Below are 15,609 nucleotides of genomic sequence, written 5' to 3' on the forward strand. Positions count from 1 at the left end.
GCGATCAGCCTCAGTCCCCTGCCAGCTGTCCTGTGCTGTGGACACACACTGAAATAATACAGTGTGTTTTTTTTATTTATTTATTGGCATCTTATTTATTTATTTATTTCTTTATTTCTTCTTGGCATCTAAGAAACATCAGAGAACCACAATATGGTTCTGAGGAGAACAGTGGACCAAGGTCCAAGAGACCCAAGAGCCCAAGGTTGCTGGTAACAGCTGGGGTCCCCTGGGCACGCCACTCTGCCTCCACTTCCTGCTGATGATCTCTGCCAAGTTCTCTCCCCCAATGAAGGTCTACAGTGACAGCTCTTGGGGGGGAGGGGATGATCGGAGGGCTAGCATGGGCTCTGTGTGGCTCTCCTAATCTGCACTTCTAGTTACATTCCTGAAGCACCAGAAGCACGTCCTGTCCCTACCAGACTTGTCAGAAATGCACACGGGTTATGGTTAAAGGGTTCTCTGAGTTTTCCTTGGCCTCTTTTAGGCCCCGTGTGAACGGCTGCAGAAAGCCAGCTAAGCAAGGCATGGACTGCCAGTCTCGGAGTTGTCAAGACCAGGAGAGCTCAGGGGTCACCTGGTTTGGAGGCGGCACACACCGCAGCAGTAATTGCTGGGAGCCGACAGCTCACTGCACCTGCACAAGGTTAGAGGTCATGACATCAGTCCCAGGGCTGGGCCCGACATCACAATAACTGGAGGCACGTCACATGAGTGTGAATGGAGACTGAACAATTAGTGGGTTGTTTGCTCTGTACAGAGCCCACCTTTTGCAGGGCTGGAGGTTGTATTCGGGGTCAGCCTCCTGTTGGCCACCCAGGCTGTTTCTGGGTCACGACTGTTCTTAAAAGGAGAGCAGATGAAGAAACATGAGCTCTTTAGAGAAAGCAGGTGGAAGGGAAGGTCAGTGCTTAGTCTCGCACATGTTTGCTGCGGAGCCTAAATCACCCTGCGAGAGGTCTCTAGGCCTGCAGGCTCCTGGGTTGCGGCAGTTTGGGGGATGCCCCAAAACTCTAGTTTCCCCATCTGCTGGCTACGAGAAGCTGCCAGACTCTTCAATGGCTCACAACAAGGATCATGGACTCAGCCCACTGTAGTACTAACTTCCAGAACTTTCTGCATTTCCATTTTCAGCGCTTTTGGAAGTCACTGCCATGAGGATGAAGAAGGGGCTTTAGCAGCTATGTTCATACGGCCCTGTCACCAGCTCACACCCTCACCAGCCAAGAGCTCCTTCTACATGCCTACGTCTATCTACCTGCGAAGCCCAAGATGAGAATCCCGGTGTCTGCTGCTCCTGGGCAGCCGTGTGCCCAGGCTGCTGACAGACAGGGAGGCCAAGATGGTCTAAGAAGACAGCCCCTTACCCAGGCTGGGTCATAGCTAGCCCAGTCTTTGTTCCTAGTGGTCCAGCAGGAGCTGCTACTGATGAGACCTATTGGGAGCTGCAGGGGAAGGTGGGATCAGTCACACCCTGGGGTGAATTACATCACAGGTGACCACTCCCATTGCACAAGACACCACAATTTGACGGGTCCCCCTTAACACACCTCAGCACTCCATATCGCCAGCCTTCCTTCCTTTCCCATCCCAATAGAGTTCCTTGACCAGAGTGACTGCTACAGCAGGGAAAGATGAGGGCTTGGAAGTCACCACGGGGGCCCGGGTGGCAGACATGCCGGCCCGGCCCCTTCCTCAGGCTGTCTGCATGAATAAGAGAGTTCATGCAAAGTCACGAGGATGAATTCCTAACTGTGTGAATTCATATCTAGAGCTAGGGAATACCAAAGTTCCCCTTGACCAGGGCATTTAGAAGGGCTGGGGGTCCGGACTTAAAACATCTTGTTTCCCATGGGCATCTCTCTAAAGGACGGATGCCTGTGGGTGGACCTCAGTGCCCAATGGCTCCACTAAGAAGTCTGCGAGAGGAGAGCTTTAGGACTCCAGGTCCTTCCTTAGCAGGACCTAAGGGAAGGCAGACCCGGGCAGAGCAGAGCTGCTCTGTCACCAAGGCCAAGGGCTGCCACCTGAGCAGCTCTCTTACCCTCATGGCCTGTAGGACATCTTCTCGGTTGTTCAAGCCCATTGTAGGAACCCGGCCGAGCTTCTAGGCCCGTGGTAGCTCCTATCCCAGGCTCTCCCAGGATCCTCGAAGCCTCAGACTACAGGAGCTCTACCTGGAAGAGAAGGCAGTCCCACGGCAATGCCCTCTATGGGGATCACGGCTGGGCACCCTGCAGGAGGGTCACTCCATTGCCGGTGTCCCTCCTCAGAGCCACATCTGGGTTTGCCTGCAGCAGACTGCATTCCCTGCAGGTCATCTCTTCAGCCCTGGGAAGATGCTGCATGATTCAACAAGGGCCGGAACTCTGCTGTGGGATCCGATTAAAGCACTAAGTTTAATTGAACAAATGTTTATTAAGCACCTATGGTGTGCCCAGCACTATCCTAAGCACACTCCTGCATCCGTTCCCACAGCGTAAGCATATGCTCGGAAATAGAAACAAAACAAAAACCAACCAACCAACAACAAAAAACAAAAACAAAACAAAACAAAAAAAAGAAACACAAGAAAAGAAACATAGCCGCAACCGTAGTAATGGGGGAGATGGGGCACAGTGGATACAGTGAGTTCCTGTCTATAGGTACACCCCAAAAGTTCTGGGTTTTCTTCCCTCTGGTAAAGTTTCCACTAAATGGTTCCTTTTAAGAAGGTATGCCTGACCTACAGTCCGAGGGCCACATGTAGCCAAGGATAACTAAGAATGTGCTCCAACACAAAACAGTAAATTGGCTTAAAACATTGTAAGGTGGTTTGTTTGTTTGTTTTTGACAATTATTTCTTTGTAGGTAAGTCAATCCTTGAGTGTGAATTTTACGGATGACGAAGCTGTATCACAACGTCAAAAGGTTAGATACATCAGCTGAAGCATCAAAATGCAGACGGAGGGAAAAGATGATCCCCTCATGTGCCCCATGGACTAGAATCTGCTGGAGAGTCACACACCCTGAATGCTACTCAGTAGAAGGCGCCCAGTGGCCTGTTGTAAAGGATATTGATAGTTGGATTAGAAAATACTCCCCCACCCACCCAGTTCATAGGGTTGCAACAGCCCTTAAAAAAAAAAAAAAAAAAAAAAGATATAAACATCCCTGCCTGACTGCGTAAACGGCTAAGGTAGACCGAGTTCTGGATTCCTGAGTCAGAAGCTTCCAGTCGCCCACACCTCACGAGGCCAGAGAAGCGAGAGATTTTTCTATCCGGGAGGACTGGGTGGACGGCACGACTGGTCTGGAGACAGATAGGATGCACCTGCATTGGCAGAAGCGACACAAATGGAGGATGTCCTATGCCTACTTCACCTCACACACACACTCGCCACTCGTGGCCTGGCCTAGTTATCTGCGCCCAGCTTGGAGAGTCCCCGGCGGAAGTCGTGGAGGTCATCGATCTTGCCATCCAACACCTCCAGGAAGCTCTTCAACTCCCCCTTCAGGTGGCGCTGTCGGTATTTGCTCTCCTCGATGTCTGTCTTTAGAGACCGCACTTTGTCTTCCAAGTTTTGATTGTCTCTTTCGGCCGCCTGGCGAGACAAGAGGGAGAAGGGTCTGGAAGACAGCGACAGATGGAGGATGGAGCTGCCACTCAAGGCGTCAGTCCTGACGGTTCTCCAGGAGGAGGAGTCAAAGGGGTAGGTGACCAACAGCTGGCCTGAACACCTCAAGCAGCAAGCAGAAATGCAGACTGCAAGTTCTACCCAGAGGGCTTCCCACAGATTCCAGCAGAGAAGCTCAGAAATCTGGGCCCCAGTCCTGGAGCGGTTGGCAGAGACCGCCTTTCTTTCATTATAGCCTACCAAAGCCAGAACACGGGACAGTGACGTGGCTTGCTTCCTTGGCCCCACGAGAGCACTCCTTGGCCTCTAGCTGGCCACCAGTCCTTTGTGAGGGAGGAACGTTTAACACCATAGAAGAGCTTTATCCTGTGGGCCTGAACTACGACTTTCTTGAACCTGTGCCCAGAAACTGGTTCTCGACACGGCCCCCGGGGTTGTGTACTTCAGTAAAGCATCCCATGTGTGTATCAAAGGGACTGAAGCGAGGTGACCCCCAGGGGTGAAGACAGACCAGGAAGCTGATGCAGGTCAAAGGTCAGTACCCAAAGTCACAGGCTGGGGAGAGGCCAAGGTGGCCTTGTCCCTGACCCTGTACATACGGGGTACACATCTGTCCTTCCTAACCAGCTGCGGTTCTGCAGGGATTTTCTGTGGGCAAGGAAACAGTCACACACACTCTGGTTGTGCACAAGACCCTTCGTTCAAATGGGAAAACAAAAAACCTAACACTGGGGAGGCAGCCCCCAGGGGTGCTTGTAACACACAATTACTAGCATTTTTTCTTTGTAAGGAGAAACCCACCCTTGACCCTCCTAGAAGCATAACTGAAGGAGAGTGGAGAGATAAGGGATATGCCAATCACCTCGGGACCAAATCATACAACCACACCCCTTACCTCTAGTTTCTCAGAGACGTATTCACACTCGGACATGAGCTGAGGTATGATCTCACTCTGTTTCCGGAGGTCTTTCAACTCCTGGGGGAGACAGACAGTTTTAAAAACAAACACACCCACACCCCCACACACACCCACACACATACACATCCCCTACACACACCCCCACACTCACACCCACATACACCCCCCCCATCCCCCCCACCCCCACACACCCTCTTGGAAATTGCTGGAGCTGTGTGTGCAGTAGCAGGTGCTGTTCCCAGAGCCTGTCTTGCTCACATGAACAATGATGGGTGGGAGGCTTTTCTGAAGCCTCAATGACCCTCAGGGTGTAGTATCTTACATGGATCATCGCGTGAAATCTTTACCCACGGACATTGCTGTTCTGTTGTGGGGAAAACTGAGGCTTAGGGCGGTTTCGTTAACTTGCCCATGTTCCAGGGTTGTGGGCTTAATTTTCTCCTTCCCAAAACACAAATGACTGTGAGAATGGATGTTCTATTAGGTGAGGTTGGCTCCCAACGCCCCTTCTACTGGTGGGTCATCTTTAACACGGTGTGGGGCTTTAGCTAAGTCTCCTGTCTCTTTTCTTCCTTCCCAGAAAGCCTCTTAGGTATCCCAGGCTGGCCTCAATGAAGATGGCCATTGAACTCCTGATCTTCCTGCCTCTACACCCAAGTTCCGGGATTACAGGTGTGTGCCACCGTGGTGGGTTTATGAGGTACTGGGGATCAAACCCCAAGACTTCATGAATGCTAGGCTAACCTTCAACCTTCAGAGCCACACATGCCACCCTCAATTCTCTCCAGAGAGTCATAGGCACAATGCTACAAGCAAGGGGCAGCATGAGGCTTTGGCTCCAGAGAAGCTGAGCCATGGTGCGAGTCCTGATTCTCTGTGCAGGCGGTCCCAGAGCTCCCAACTCACCACCTCCTTTTCCCGGAGCTCGGACTCCAGCTCCTCGATCCTGCTCTTCAGCTCGGAGTTCTTCTCCTTCTCTCTGTTTATCTCTTCGCACTGCTCTTCCAGCTGCTCGACCTTAAAGAACACGGCAGTTAGGGCGAGGGAGCTGGTTCAGCCGCCAAGCACGAGCTCGCCATGACTCCTTTTGTGCTTGCGTCTCAAATGAGGCATAGGCTACCCCACTTCCATACTTTCCACAAACAGGTACCATGCAGCTCCCCTGTGCCGTCTGGCCCTGCTTGCCTGAGGCCAGTAAGTCATGAAAGGCGGCCTACGTGCTGGGCTTCTGGGTTTCTTTATGACCACACAGGAGTGGGTTCAGGATCGCTTTATGGATCTGTCACAGGCCAGAGGTTCCCCTGAACTGATCTGCTTTCCCCAAGAATGGCTTTGACATCATTTTAATCACGTTCAGAATTACTCGGTTTCATCTCAAGGATTTAAGAGGGCAGCAGAATTTAGCAACGCTACTGGACAGGAAGTCAAAGATAAAATCGCTGCATATCAAGGTGACCCCACCCACTGAGACACAGCAGGGTCCTGCCTGGGGAGCAGTGTACGGGGGTAGGTATCATCTTCAAGATGAACTAGTACAACCCAGGACTGCATCTTCTCGTGGCCTTGACCCTGCAAAGGGGCTAACCAGGCAGAGGGGGCGTACAGAGCCCTCAATACTGACAGCGTCATCAGTTGCTCAGCGTTTCTTGGAAACCTGAATGTGTGTGCGGAGTGGATGGCAGGAGCGGAGCCAACGTACAACCCACAGCAGACACCCTGGGTTGCTGCACCCAGACAATGCCAGTCTTTGACAGGAGGCCTCTTCCCAGCAGTGGCCGCACCAGCCCGCAGGACCTGAACCCTCAGCCCCCTGACACTGATGTCCCAGTTTCTACCGCCAGCCTGGAATCCAGCACCCAAAGAGCTTATGCTAGGGAGGCCCACGCCCTCCCAGGCTCTGGTGACATTATCCCTCACCTCTGGGCTCTGGTGATGATGTTAGCCCACACCTCTGGGCTCTGGTGACATTACCCCTCACCTCTGGGCTCTGGTGACATTACCCCTCACCTCTGGGCTCTGGTGATGATGTTAGCCCACACCTCTGGGCTCTGGTGACATTACCCCTCACCTCTGGGCTCTGGTGATGATGTTAGCCCACACCTCTGGGCTCTAGTGACATTACCCCTCACCTCTGGGCTCTGGTGACATTATCCCTCACCTCTGGGCTCTGGTGACATTACCCCACACCTCTGGGCTCTGGTGATGTTAGCCCTCACCTCTGGGCTCTGGTGACGTTACCCCTCACCTCTGGACTCTGGTGACATTACCCCTCATGGTGACATTACCCCACACCTCTGGGCTCTGGTGATGTTAGCCCACACCTCTGGGTTCTGGTGACGTTACCCTTCATCTCTAGGCTCTGATGACGTTACCCCTCATCTCTGGGTTCTGGTGATGTTACCCTTCATCTTTGGGCTCTGGTGACATTACCCCTCATCTCTGGGCTCTGATGGCGTTACCCCACACCTCAGCACTGCATCTGATTATCATGACCAGAGTGAGAAAAACATCTCTGCTTAAACAGGAGCAATCGATCCCTCCAGCAGGCAGATCAGCTCAGGCTCAAATAGGAATATACAAACTCAGCAACTGGCCCAGCGCCCTGACTGTTGGCATCCTCATCACAGGGATGGAAGAGAGGCAGCTCTGTGGGCAATTAACACTCAACAAAGGTGGCAACGTGGGGCTCCACTTCAGTGGAGCACAGGCCGGTCAGGGCAAGGGACTCATGGGGGCCAAGGGACAGGTCCCACCAAACCCTGCACTTACAGAGCATTTTCTGAAGCCCTCTGGGCTCATATCTAGTACAGTCTAAACAGAAACCTGAGAGCCTCTACAGGGGCATCTCTGAGTGCCCCAAACTACTGGATCAATGCCACAGGAGAACAGAGGAGACTGACCACAGGTCTGGTTACAGGGAAACTTTGAGCAAATTTAAACCCGTAGTCATCAAAGTGGGACAACAGAAAGCACTTCATAGTTGGCGCCCATCTTTCTCCTCTTTCAACATAAATCCTCTTTTTGCTTTCAAATTTATATTTTTGGAGATAATGATCTGGATGGGAGCAGAGTTTCTGTGCAAATAGACTCCTCAGCATTCTGGATCAATTTTCTCATTTATCCTTGGGTTCCCTTTCCTCCACTGGAGAGCCCAAGCCACAGAGACACTAAGGGAAGCTCACCTACAGCAAAGGTCAGCCTGGGAGAAATATGGGGGAACCCTTGAGAGGGGGTCTGGTTCAATCATCTCTTCCTTAGTAACGGAAGTTCAAAGTCGATAATTTACATCATTGACGTCCTACTAAGAAAGGAAGATGTTCAAGGAGAAGATAAAAAAATATCTTCGCCTGTGGGGTGAGGGCACGAGAGAGAGAGAGGCCAAGGGCCTTCAGTGACCCATCTCCGGCTGCCCAGGGCCCTAGTCCTGCTCCCTACTGAAGCCCACCTTGCTGCGGAGTCGGTCATTCTCATCACGACAGATGGAGAACTGCCTCTTCCACTGCTCCACGCTGGCCGCCGACTCCTGCAGGGCTGTGGTCAGCCGGGCGTTGCTCTCCCGCAGGGTCTGCAGCTCAATCTCCCACTTCTTCACATTGGCAGCACTGTAGGGGTGACAGGTGACGACAGAGATTAGGAGCGGTGTGGTGTCTGGTGTCCGTCACCCTGCGCCTCCATTTGCTGGGGAACAGGAACTCTGCCACTCATCGCTCACCCAAGGGAAGCTCAGACTCTTGTCTCGCAGTCAGCACCAACTGCCAAGGGGGACTGGAGTCTCTCTAGTGTGAACATGTCCCCTGACCCAGCCATTTTCTTAAAGAGTTGCCTTGAACAGGGGCCAGGACAGCTTCATCCTTAAGAGCACACACGGCCTCCCGTTTCACCTTTGATTTCTGTGCTAGGAGAAGACCCAACAGTGAGGATCCAGGTTCTCTCAGCCACCACACCCTTTTGTCGAGTCCAGCACGGAGTGTGACCTGACGTGATGGAGCAGAGCCTGACAGGACAAGGCTATAGAAAGTTCTGCTGATGGTTGGAGTGACAGCTTCATCTACAAAGGGCTTGTCACATGGGCAAGAGGGGCCGAGTCTGATTTATAACATGATGTAAAAGCCAGGAGCAGCGCACACGTCTGTAACCCCCATGGTGGGAGGCAGAGGCAGGAGGATTTCTGGGACCTGCTGGCGGTATAGCCCAGATGATTGATGACCTCTAGGTTGGGTGAGAGATCCCACCTCAAAAAAAAATCACAACAAACAAAACAAAACGGGAGCCAGGCATAGTGATGCACGCCTTTTAATCCCAGCACCTGAGAGGCAGAGGCAGGTGGATCCCTACAAGTTTGAAGCCATCGTGGTCTACAGAGCAAGTTCCAGGACAACCAGAGCTACAGGGAGACCCTGTCTTAAACAAAACAGAACAGCAAAAATGGGGCCGGATAAGAGTGATGGCCGTGAACATAAGAGGAGCAGAGTTCAAATCCCCAGCACCCTTGGAAAAGCTGGGCATAGATGGTCACATGTGCCTGCAATGCCAGCTCTGAGGGGCAGAGATGGACACATCACAGAAACTGGATGGTGAACCAGCCCAGCCGAATGGTGAGCTTCTGGTTTCATCAGGGAACCTTGACTCAAAAACTAAGGTGAGAAGTGACAGAGGAAAATGCCAGCATCCCCTTCTGGTTCCTGTAAGTACACATAGGTGCATGCCACCCACAGGCATGCACATGCCCCAGACACACAGACACACGCAGAAAGTCAGCCTCGCTCTCTACAGACACAGTAATTTGGTGTTTGTCTCCAAGGTAGATGACTTCAGAGGAACAACATGCAAGGTCGACTTTTGGCCTTCACATACACACACTCTCTTTCTCTTCCTCTCTCTCTTTCTCTCAAATGCATGCACACCTGCATGCACAGGAACATGCACACATATATACAAAGAGAATTTCTGCCCAGCAGAGAAATGCCCATTTTCTAATGACTGAAAGAAAAAATTGAGATAAATGCACTATACCTGAGCCACATGTTATCTTTCTAGCTACTGCCTCATGAATCTATGATGTGACTGGGAAATGCATGCTTTCGGCTTTAAATGTGACACATTGAATAAAAAAATCCCAGCAAAATGTTTCTATCTGATGAGTTTTAGAGGTGGTGAGTGTCAGCTAACTGACAATTTAGGGGATGGCTTCACGGCTTTTCCTTTACCTTTCTTTACATTGAACTCGGATTTAAAACATTTACTTTTGGGGTTGGAATATTTCATCTGGACATCCCACTGTGACTTAAATAACCAAAAATAGGCGAGAAAGGAGGACTGGTCAGCTTTGTCTTTGAAGCATCTAAAAAGAGGCGGCATCCAGACGCAGAAGGTGGGATTGAAAAGTCTCCTGTGCTTTCTGGAATTTCTAGGTCAGCTCACAGGAATTAAGTTCCATATGGCAGCCAGGATGCTGAGCAACGGCAATGACAGCCCTTTTGGGGTCTCCAGCTGGGGCTGCGGCGGGCTGCGGAGACTATCTGCAGAGGTAAGTGCAAACACAGCAGTCCTGGGACCGTGGGCAGGGAGTCACTTTACTAACTGTGTCTAGTTTCCTCAACAGTCCAGTGGGGAAAGTTAGACGGGACGGGCCTGAAGGTGATCCGTCTCTGACATGGGGAAGTCTGGAGAGAGTAGAGAGCCCTCTTAGCCATGACAGGAGACTGAGGGCATCTCCTCAGCTAGGTGACAGAGTAATTCTGAAGGTGTTAAGTCAGTCCTGAAGACCCGGAAACACAAGGGCAGCTTGTGTTGTCATCTGACATCTAAGACTTCTTGGTGTCAGTATTGGGATCATGCTAACGGGACAGAACCACTTAGAAGAGACCAAAACCTTGTAAACAACCCGGGCTTCTTACCCCTTCTCGGCTGAAAGCGCCTGTGTTTGAAATGAAGGGGCTGCTGTTTCTGATTTTATCAACACATATTATATTCACACCGTATGCAATAAATATGTAGAACGATGTGTTAAAGACAAATGTTTTTTAAGATCTGTGGTTTATTCGTGTGTGTGTCACGTGTGTGCCGGGGTTCTCAGAGGCCAAGTGAAGGGCTAGATTCCCTGCAGTGGCAATCATGAGCCACCAGTGTGGGCTTTGGCAACAGAACTCACGATCTCCATGAGAACAGCAAGCACTCTTGACTGCTGAGCCATCTTTCCCATCTCCATACATTTCCCTCTCTCTTTCTCCCCAAAAATATTTTTAAAGACAAGAAGTAACATATCTTTGCATTAATTTTTTCATCTGTGACCCTCAGAAATCACTTTAAAGAGAGAAGCATTTATGATCCCAGCACTGGCGAAGCCGAGGCAGGAAGACCAGGTCCAAGACTACCCTGAGCTACAGAGTGAGGTCAGGGCTTTCTTGTATTTAAGACCCTGTTTCAAAACAACAATAACCACGTGCTCTGCGCCATCCTGGACATTCTTCACCAACATTTTCCAGTTATTATTTATTTTGGTTTTTTGAGACAGGGTTTCTCTGTAGCTTTGGAGCCTGTCTTGGAACTAGGTCTTGTAGACCAGGCTGGCCTCGAACTCACAGAGATTCACCTGCCTCTGCCTCCCGAGTGCTGGGATTAAAGGCATGCGCCACCACTGCCTGGCTCCAGTTAATTTTATAAAGGAAACCTCTTTTCCAAATATTATCCTAGGAATACTACTGATTTTGTGTGATCTCATATTATTTTTCATGGTTTTAGGGGTTTTTTTGTTTTTTGTTTTTTTTTTGTTTTTTTAGCAGAACTGAAGGGCGTTTTCGCCTAGATCTGAAGCCCAGAGGCAACAGAAAGGTACAGGGCACACCTGAGCGTGTGGGTGAGGGCTTTTCAAAGACAGCTGATGTTTCTTAGGGTTTTATAGACTTCTCTGGGGTGTTTAACTCTTTCTTGTCGAAGATGAATAAATGTCAAAGGTTCCTCTTCACCAACAAAACACAGACTCTCTCTCACGCATTCACACATAACTATATCCTCCACACACACTGGCTCAGACTGACACACTCATACACACTGACGACCACTGGCTGGTGATATCAACTGGTCTTCGTCCTCCGACCAGGAGGTAAACTGTGATGCATGGAGCAGCAAGGACAGTCTTCTCTTCCAGCTCCCGACACCCTGCCCAGCGGGAAAGGCCTTCAGGAAATACAGAGCATAAAGAAGAGGGGGTGTGGGTGGGGAAGCAGCCTCACCTCTGTGTCAACGCTATCTTCAGCTTGTCATTCTCAGACTTGAGGTGTGTGTCGGCCGGGCTGGCATGTGAGGCCTTTTCATCGTCTGTTCCGTTGACGCTGGATGCCTGAGTGGAAGACGGGGTTTCACACCCAGATTCCTGGCCAAAGTGAATTATCTTCACATGTTACTGCTTGTCCTTATATTGGCAGCAAATTAGGCATAATGAGAAAATATGTGTTTATGAGTCTGGACAAACCGATTCATTGAACCAGAATGCAGTGTAGACTAATCAGCAAAAAGGTTGACCAAGACAACCAATCCCAGGGCCCAAAGGCCCTGAACATGCCGCAAGGAAGTTCATAAAGCCTGCAATTTACTGATAAGACCTGGGGCCACCACTCACAGATTTTTTTTTTTTTTTTCGAGACAGGGTTTCCCTGTAGTTTCTAGAGCCTGTCCTGGAACTAGCTCTTGTAGACCAGGCTGGCCTCGAACTCAGAGATCCGCCTGCTTCTGCCTCCCGAGTGCTGGTATTAAAGGCGTGCGCCACCACCGCCCGGCCACTCACAGATTTTTAATTCAGACTTTATGTTCCTATTTCCTGTGTTCAAGCTCTGTCAAGCTTGAATGTCCAGTCTCCTGAAATACCCCAGCACAGAAGTTACAACTGTCAAAGGGATTGCTATATACAAGAAGGAGCCCCGGGAGCAGCAAATCCTTGAGGCTACAGAAAGTATCAGAAACAGAGAGACAATGCACAGCTCCTGGCTAGGAGAGCTAGATCAACACTTATTAAAAACACAGGAACCAAATATGGTGTTTGCTGGCTTCAATACTGTTTAGCATCCTTATGAATATCCTGAAGTGCCTTTTTGTAATAAACCAAGCCACCAGGAGGAAAAACTTCATCTAGTCTTAAGATTTTAGATCTTATTTAGCCTCCAGTAGGCATGAAGGCAACTAAAAGCAGCATGAGGAGAATAATGTGTAAATCTGACTAACTTACATTTCTGCATTACAAAACAGAAACCATAAACAAAATTAAAATGCAAATGAAACCCCAGGGAAAACATACGCAGTAGGCATTGGAAGTGAAATTTAAATATCTTTTCTTGAGTCATTTTTTAAATTAAAACTAAGATTTTATATACATGCTTGTGGGGTGTGCACGCACGCAAACGCACACAAGCGCGCACGCGCGAATACATATGTGGAGTCAGAGAACAACTTTCAGAGGCCCATTCTTTTCAACTGCAGGGTCCTTGGACTCAACTGACGTCATTCAGTTCATCAGGCTTGTATGGCAAGTGCTCTTACCCGCTGGGCTGTCTCGCTGGCCCAAGACTCCTCAATTTTTAGAATTATATGCTGAGATATTTTTGGATGTATTCAGATATCTTGGATTTCCTTTAAAACATGGGACAGGCAACAGAAGTAGGGGCTATAACAAAACAACTGGTCACTGAGGTTTATTATTCAGTATACATCCAAAATCTTCACATAAATTAAAAAAGTATCTAAAGTCAGCAGCTGTGGCTGTCTGACCAAGGCTTGAGGCTTGCATATGATCAAGCCAGTCAATAGTCTGGCATGTAGGGTGGGGCTCAGGGGCCCCTACTCCTAACTAAGGAGCTGCTGACATGTGGTGTCTTGTGGTGGAGGGAGACTGAGTTTTCTTTAAGGGTGTGGCTCCTGGTAGGTCAGCCACGCTCCAGTGGACAATCTCACATCCAAAAGTGTAAAGGCAGCACAAACTGGACTTGTGTTATAGAAAGAAATAAAGGAAAGTAGGAAGGAAGAGAGAGAGGAAGGGAGGGAGGGAGGAAGGAAGGGAGGGAGAGGGAAGAGAAATTAAGGTCAGAAGTTAGGAGGGGAAATAGGGGTGGATATGGGAGGGGTTGGGGGTAAATATAATCAAAATCTATTGTATGGAATTCTCAAAAAATTAATATTGCATTACATATTTAATAGTATACAACTTGTCAAATCAACAAGTCGTCTTTTTTTTTTTTTTTTTTTTTTTTTTTTTTTTTTGGTTTTTCGAGACAGGGTTTCTCTGTAGCTTTAGAGCCTGTCCTGGAGCTAGCTCTTGTAGACCAGGCTGGTCTCGAACTCACAGAGATCCGCCTGCCTCTGCCTTCCAAGTGCTGGGATTAAAGGCGTGCGCCACCACCGCCCGGCTCAACAAGTCGTCTTAGTCAAGTGTGGGACGGGAAAGTTTAGTCACTGCTGGTGGGAGGTGAGAGTTGGAACTGATCATCGCTGTAGGCTAAGAGCAGACACCTCAAGACCTGTTTCCATCTCCAAAATTTATCCTGCAGAGAATTTATCAAATGCTCACAGATGGGCAGGAATGCTTACAGCCACGGTATTTATGTTAATGAGAAAAACAAACCAAAACAACTAGCTGCCCCAGATTGTAAGAGGCGAAAGGAATACGTCACGATACAAACCGGAATATTACCTGGGCAGTAAAGCAGTTTTGAAAGGGAATACTGGAAGTCAGGAGAAAATGATCATGACTTACAAAGTATTTTCATCAATGGTTAAAAGGAATAACAAAAAATGTACTAGAAAGGTATACTAAAAACACACATTTTCAAATACTACTGACCTATCCTTCCATGGTGGCACAGCACACAGGCGTGTGCTTGTTCTCTGGTGACGGGGTGGGAACTCAGGGCCTTGTGCTTGTCGGGCGAGCATTCTGCTCCTGAGCCGCAACCCCAGCCTGAGAGCAGGCTGGCTCCATTGCTTTCTCGACAGCAAGCTATGCTGCAGCTCTTTTGCTCTCATGAAACCTGTGTCTTTGTAATCTGACTGCATAACAATTTTCAACTATTTGTAAAACGTGGTTAGTGTTCATTCGTGGGAAAGATTCAGGAAGATCAGCGGCTGATTGTTAAAAGGAAAACAGACACCGACACATCAGCGAGGATGGATAAGAACTAAGGCTTACGAGACAAAACCTCATTTCTATTTAATATCTTACGAGGCACACTTTATCTATAAAATGTGGTATTCGGGAAAAGACTGTGTGTTAGAATTCTCTATACCAGGAACCATCTCTGCAGCTTTAAACATGCATGGGGCGTGGGGGCTGGAGAGATGGCTCGGTGGTCAAGAAACACATTAGTCTTCCGGAGGACCCCAGGTATTGCCAGCATGTGTATCAGGGGATTTCTAACAGCCGGCAAACACCCGGTTCCAGTGGACCTGATACCACTGCTCTCCTCGGCCACTCCCCAACACGTGACATACAGACACACATACGCATATGATTAAACACAAAATTAAAAAAGAGAGAGATAGAGAAGATGTCTATAGTTTCTACCCACATTTCCATTTCAAGAACTCAGCCTGGATGATTACTCAATATATTCCACTAAATCAAATTGTCACTTGGATTAAGGACTACTAATCCAAAGGTCCAGGGAAGCTCCTGTCCATCTGAGGCCTGGCATAGATTCCGTCCCATATACCCACCTGGAGTGTCTTTTACTATGGCAAGCGCAGGACACAGTGTGGCCATGTATCTCAAGACAAGCCTAGGCCTTCCCCATGTGGACCACCCCAGCCACCAAGTCTGTCACAAGCCTGTGCCCTGGTAGCCTCTCTCACCCTGAGGGATTGCTGGGTTCTCCCGTCAGTGTTCTTGCTCCTGACCTTCTCTTTTCCTTACTTCCTGGGCCCTGACGATTCTGTTTGGCTCATGGTCAGGTCGGGTGAGCTGACTACTTCAGTGTGCCTGGTCTTCCTGGCTCCTTCTCATCGCACCACAGCTACCCAGGCCAAACTGTTCTTCCCCCAGCAGCCTCCTGAGACACATCCTGCAGTGAGCTCTTACATCATCCTCAC

At 49.4% G+C, this 15,609-nt stretch overlaps 1 protein-coding gene across 2 annotated transcripts in view; it reads right to left on the reverse strand.

Moving 5' to 3' along the window:
- Positions 1–221: 221 nt before the first annotated feature.
- Homer2 (homer scaffold protein 2) overlaps positions 222–15,609 on the reverse strand; it is an 87,460-nt gene continuing 72,072 nt past the window's right edge. Inside the window, exons 5-9 of one of the 2 annotated variants that reach the window (XM_038313764.1) lie at positions 11,769–11,875; positions 7,982–8,138; positions 5,443–5,553; positions 4,513–4,593; positions 222–3,584 (exon numbers count right to left, since the gene is read on the reverse strand). In XM_038313764.1, coding sequence (XP_038169692.1) covers positions 3,396–3,584; positions 4,513–4,593; positions 5,443–5,553; positions 7,982–8,138; positions 11,769–11,875 — 645 coding nt within the window. In that variant the 3' untranslated portion in view covers positions 222–3,395. Of the gene's footprint in view, positions 3,585–4,512; positions 4,594–5,442; positions 5,554–7,981; positions 8,139–11,768; positions 11,909–15,609 lie in introns of both variants that reach the window. The other variant, XM_038313763.1, reaches the window with a different exon arrangement.

This window comes from Arvicola amphibius, chromosome 12, assembly GCF_903992535.2.
Source record: "Arvicola amphibius chromosome 12, mArvAmp1.2, whole genome shotgun sequence".
NCBI classification, from domain to species: domain Eukaryota; kingdom Metazoa; phylum Chordata; class Mammalia; order Rodentia; family Cricetidae; genus Arvicola; species Arvicola amphibius.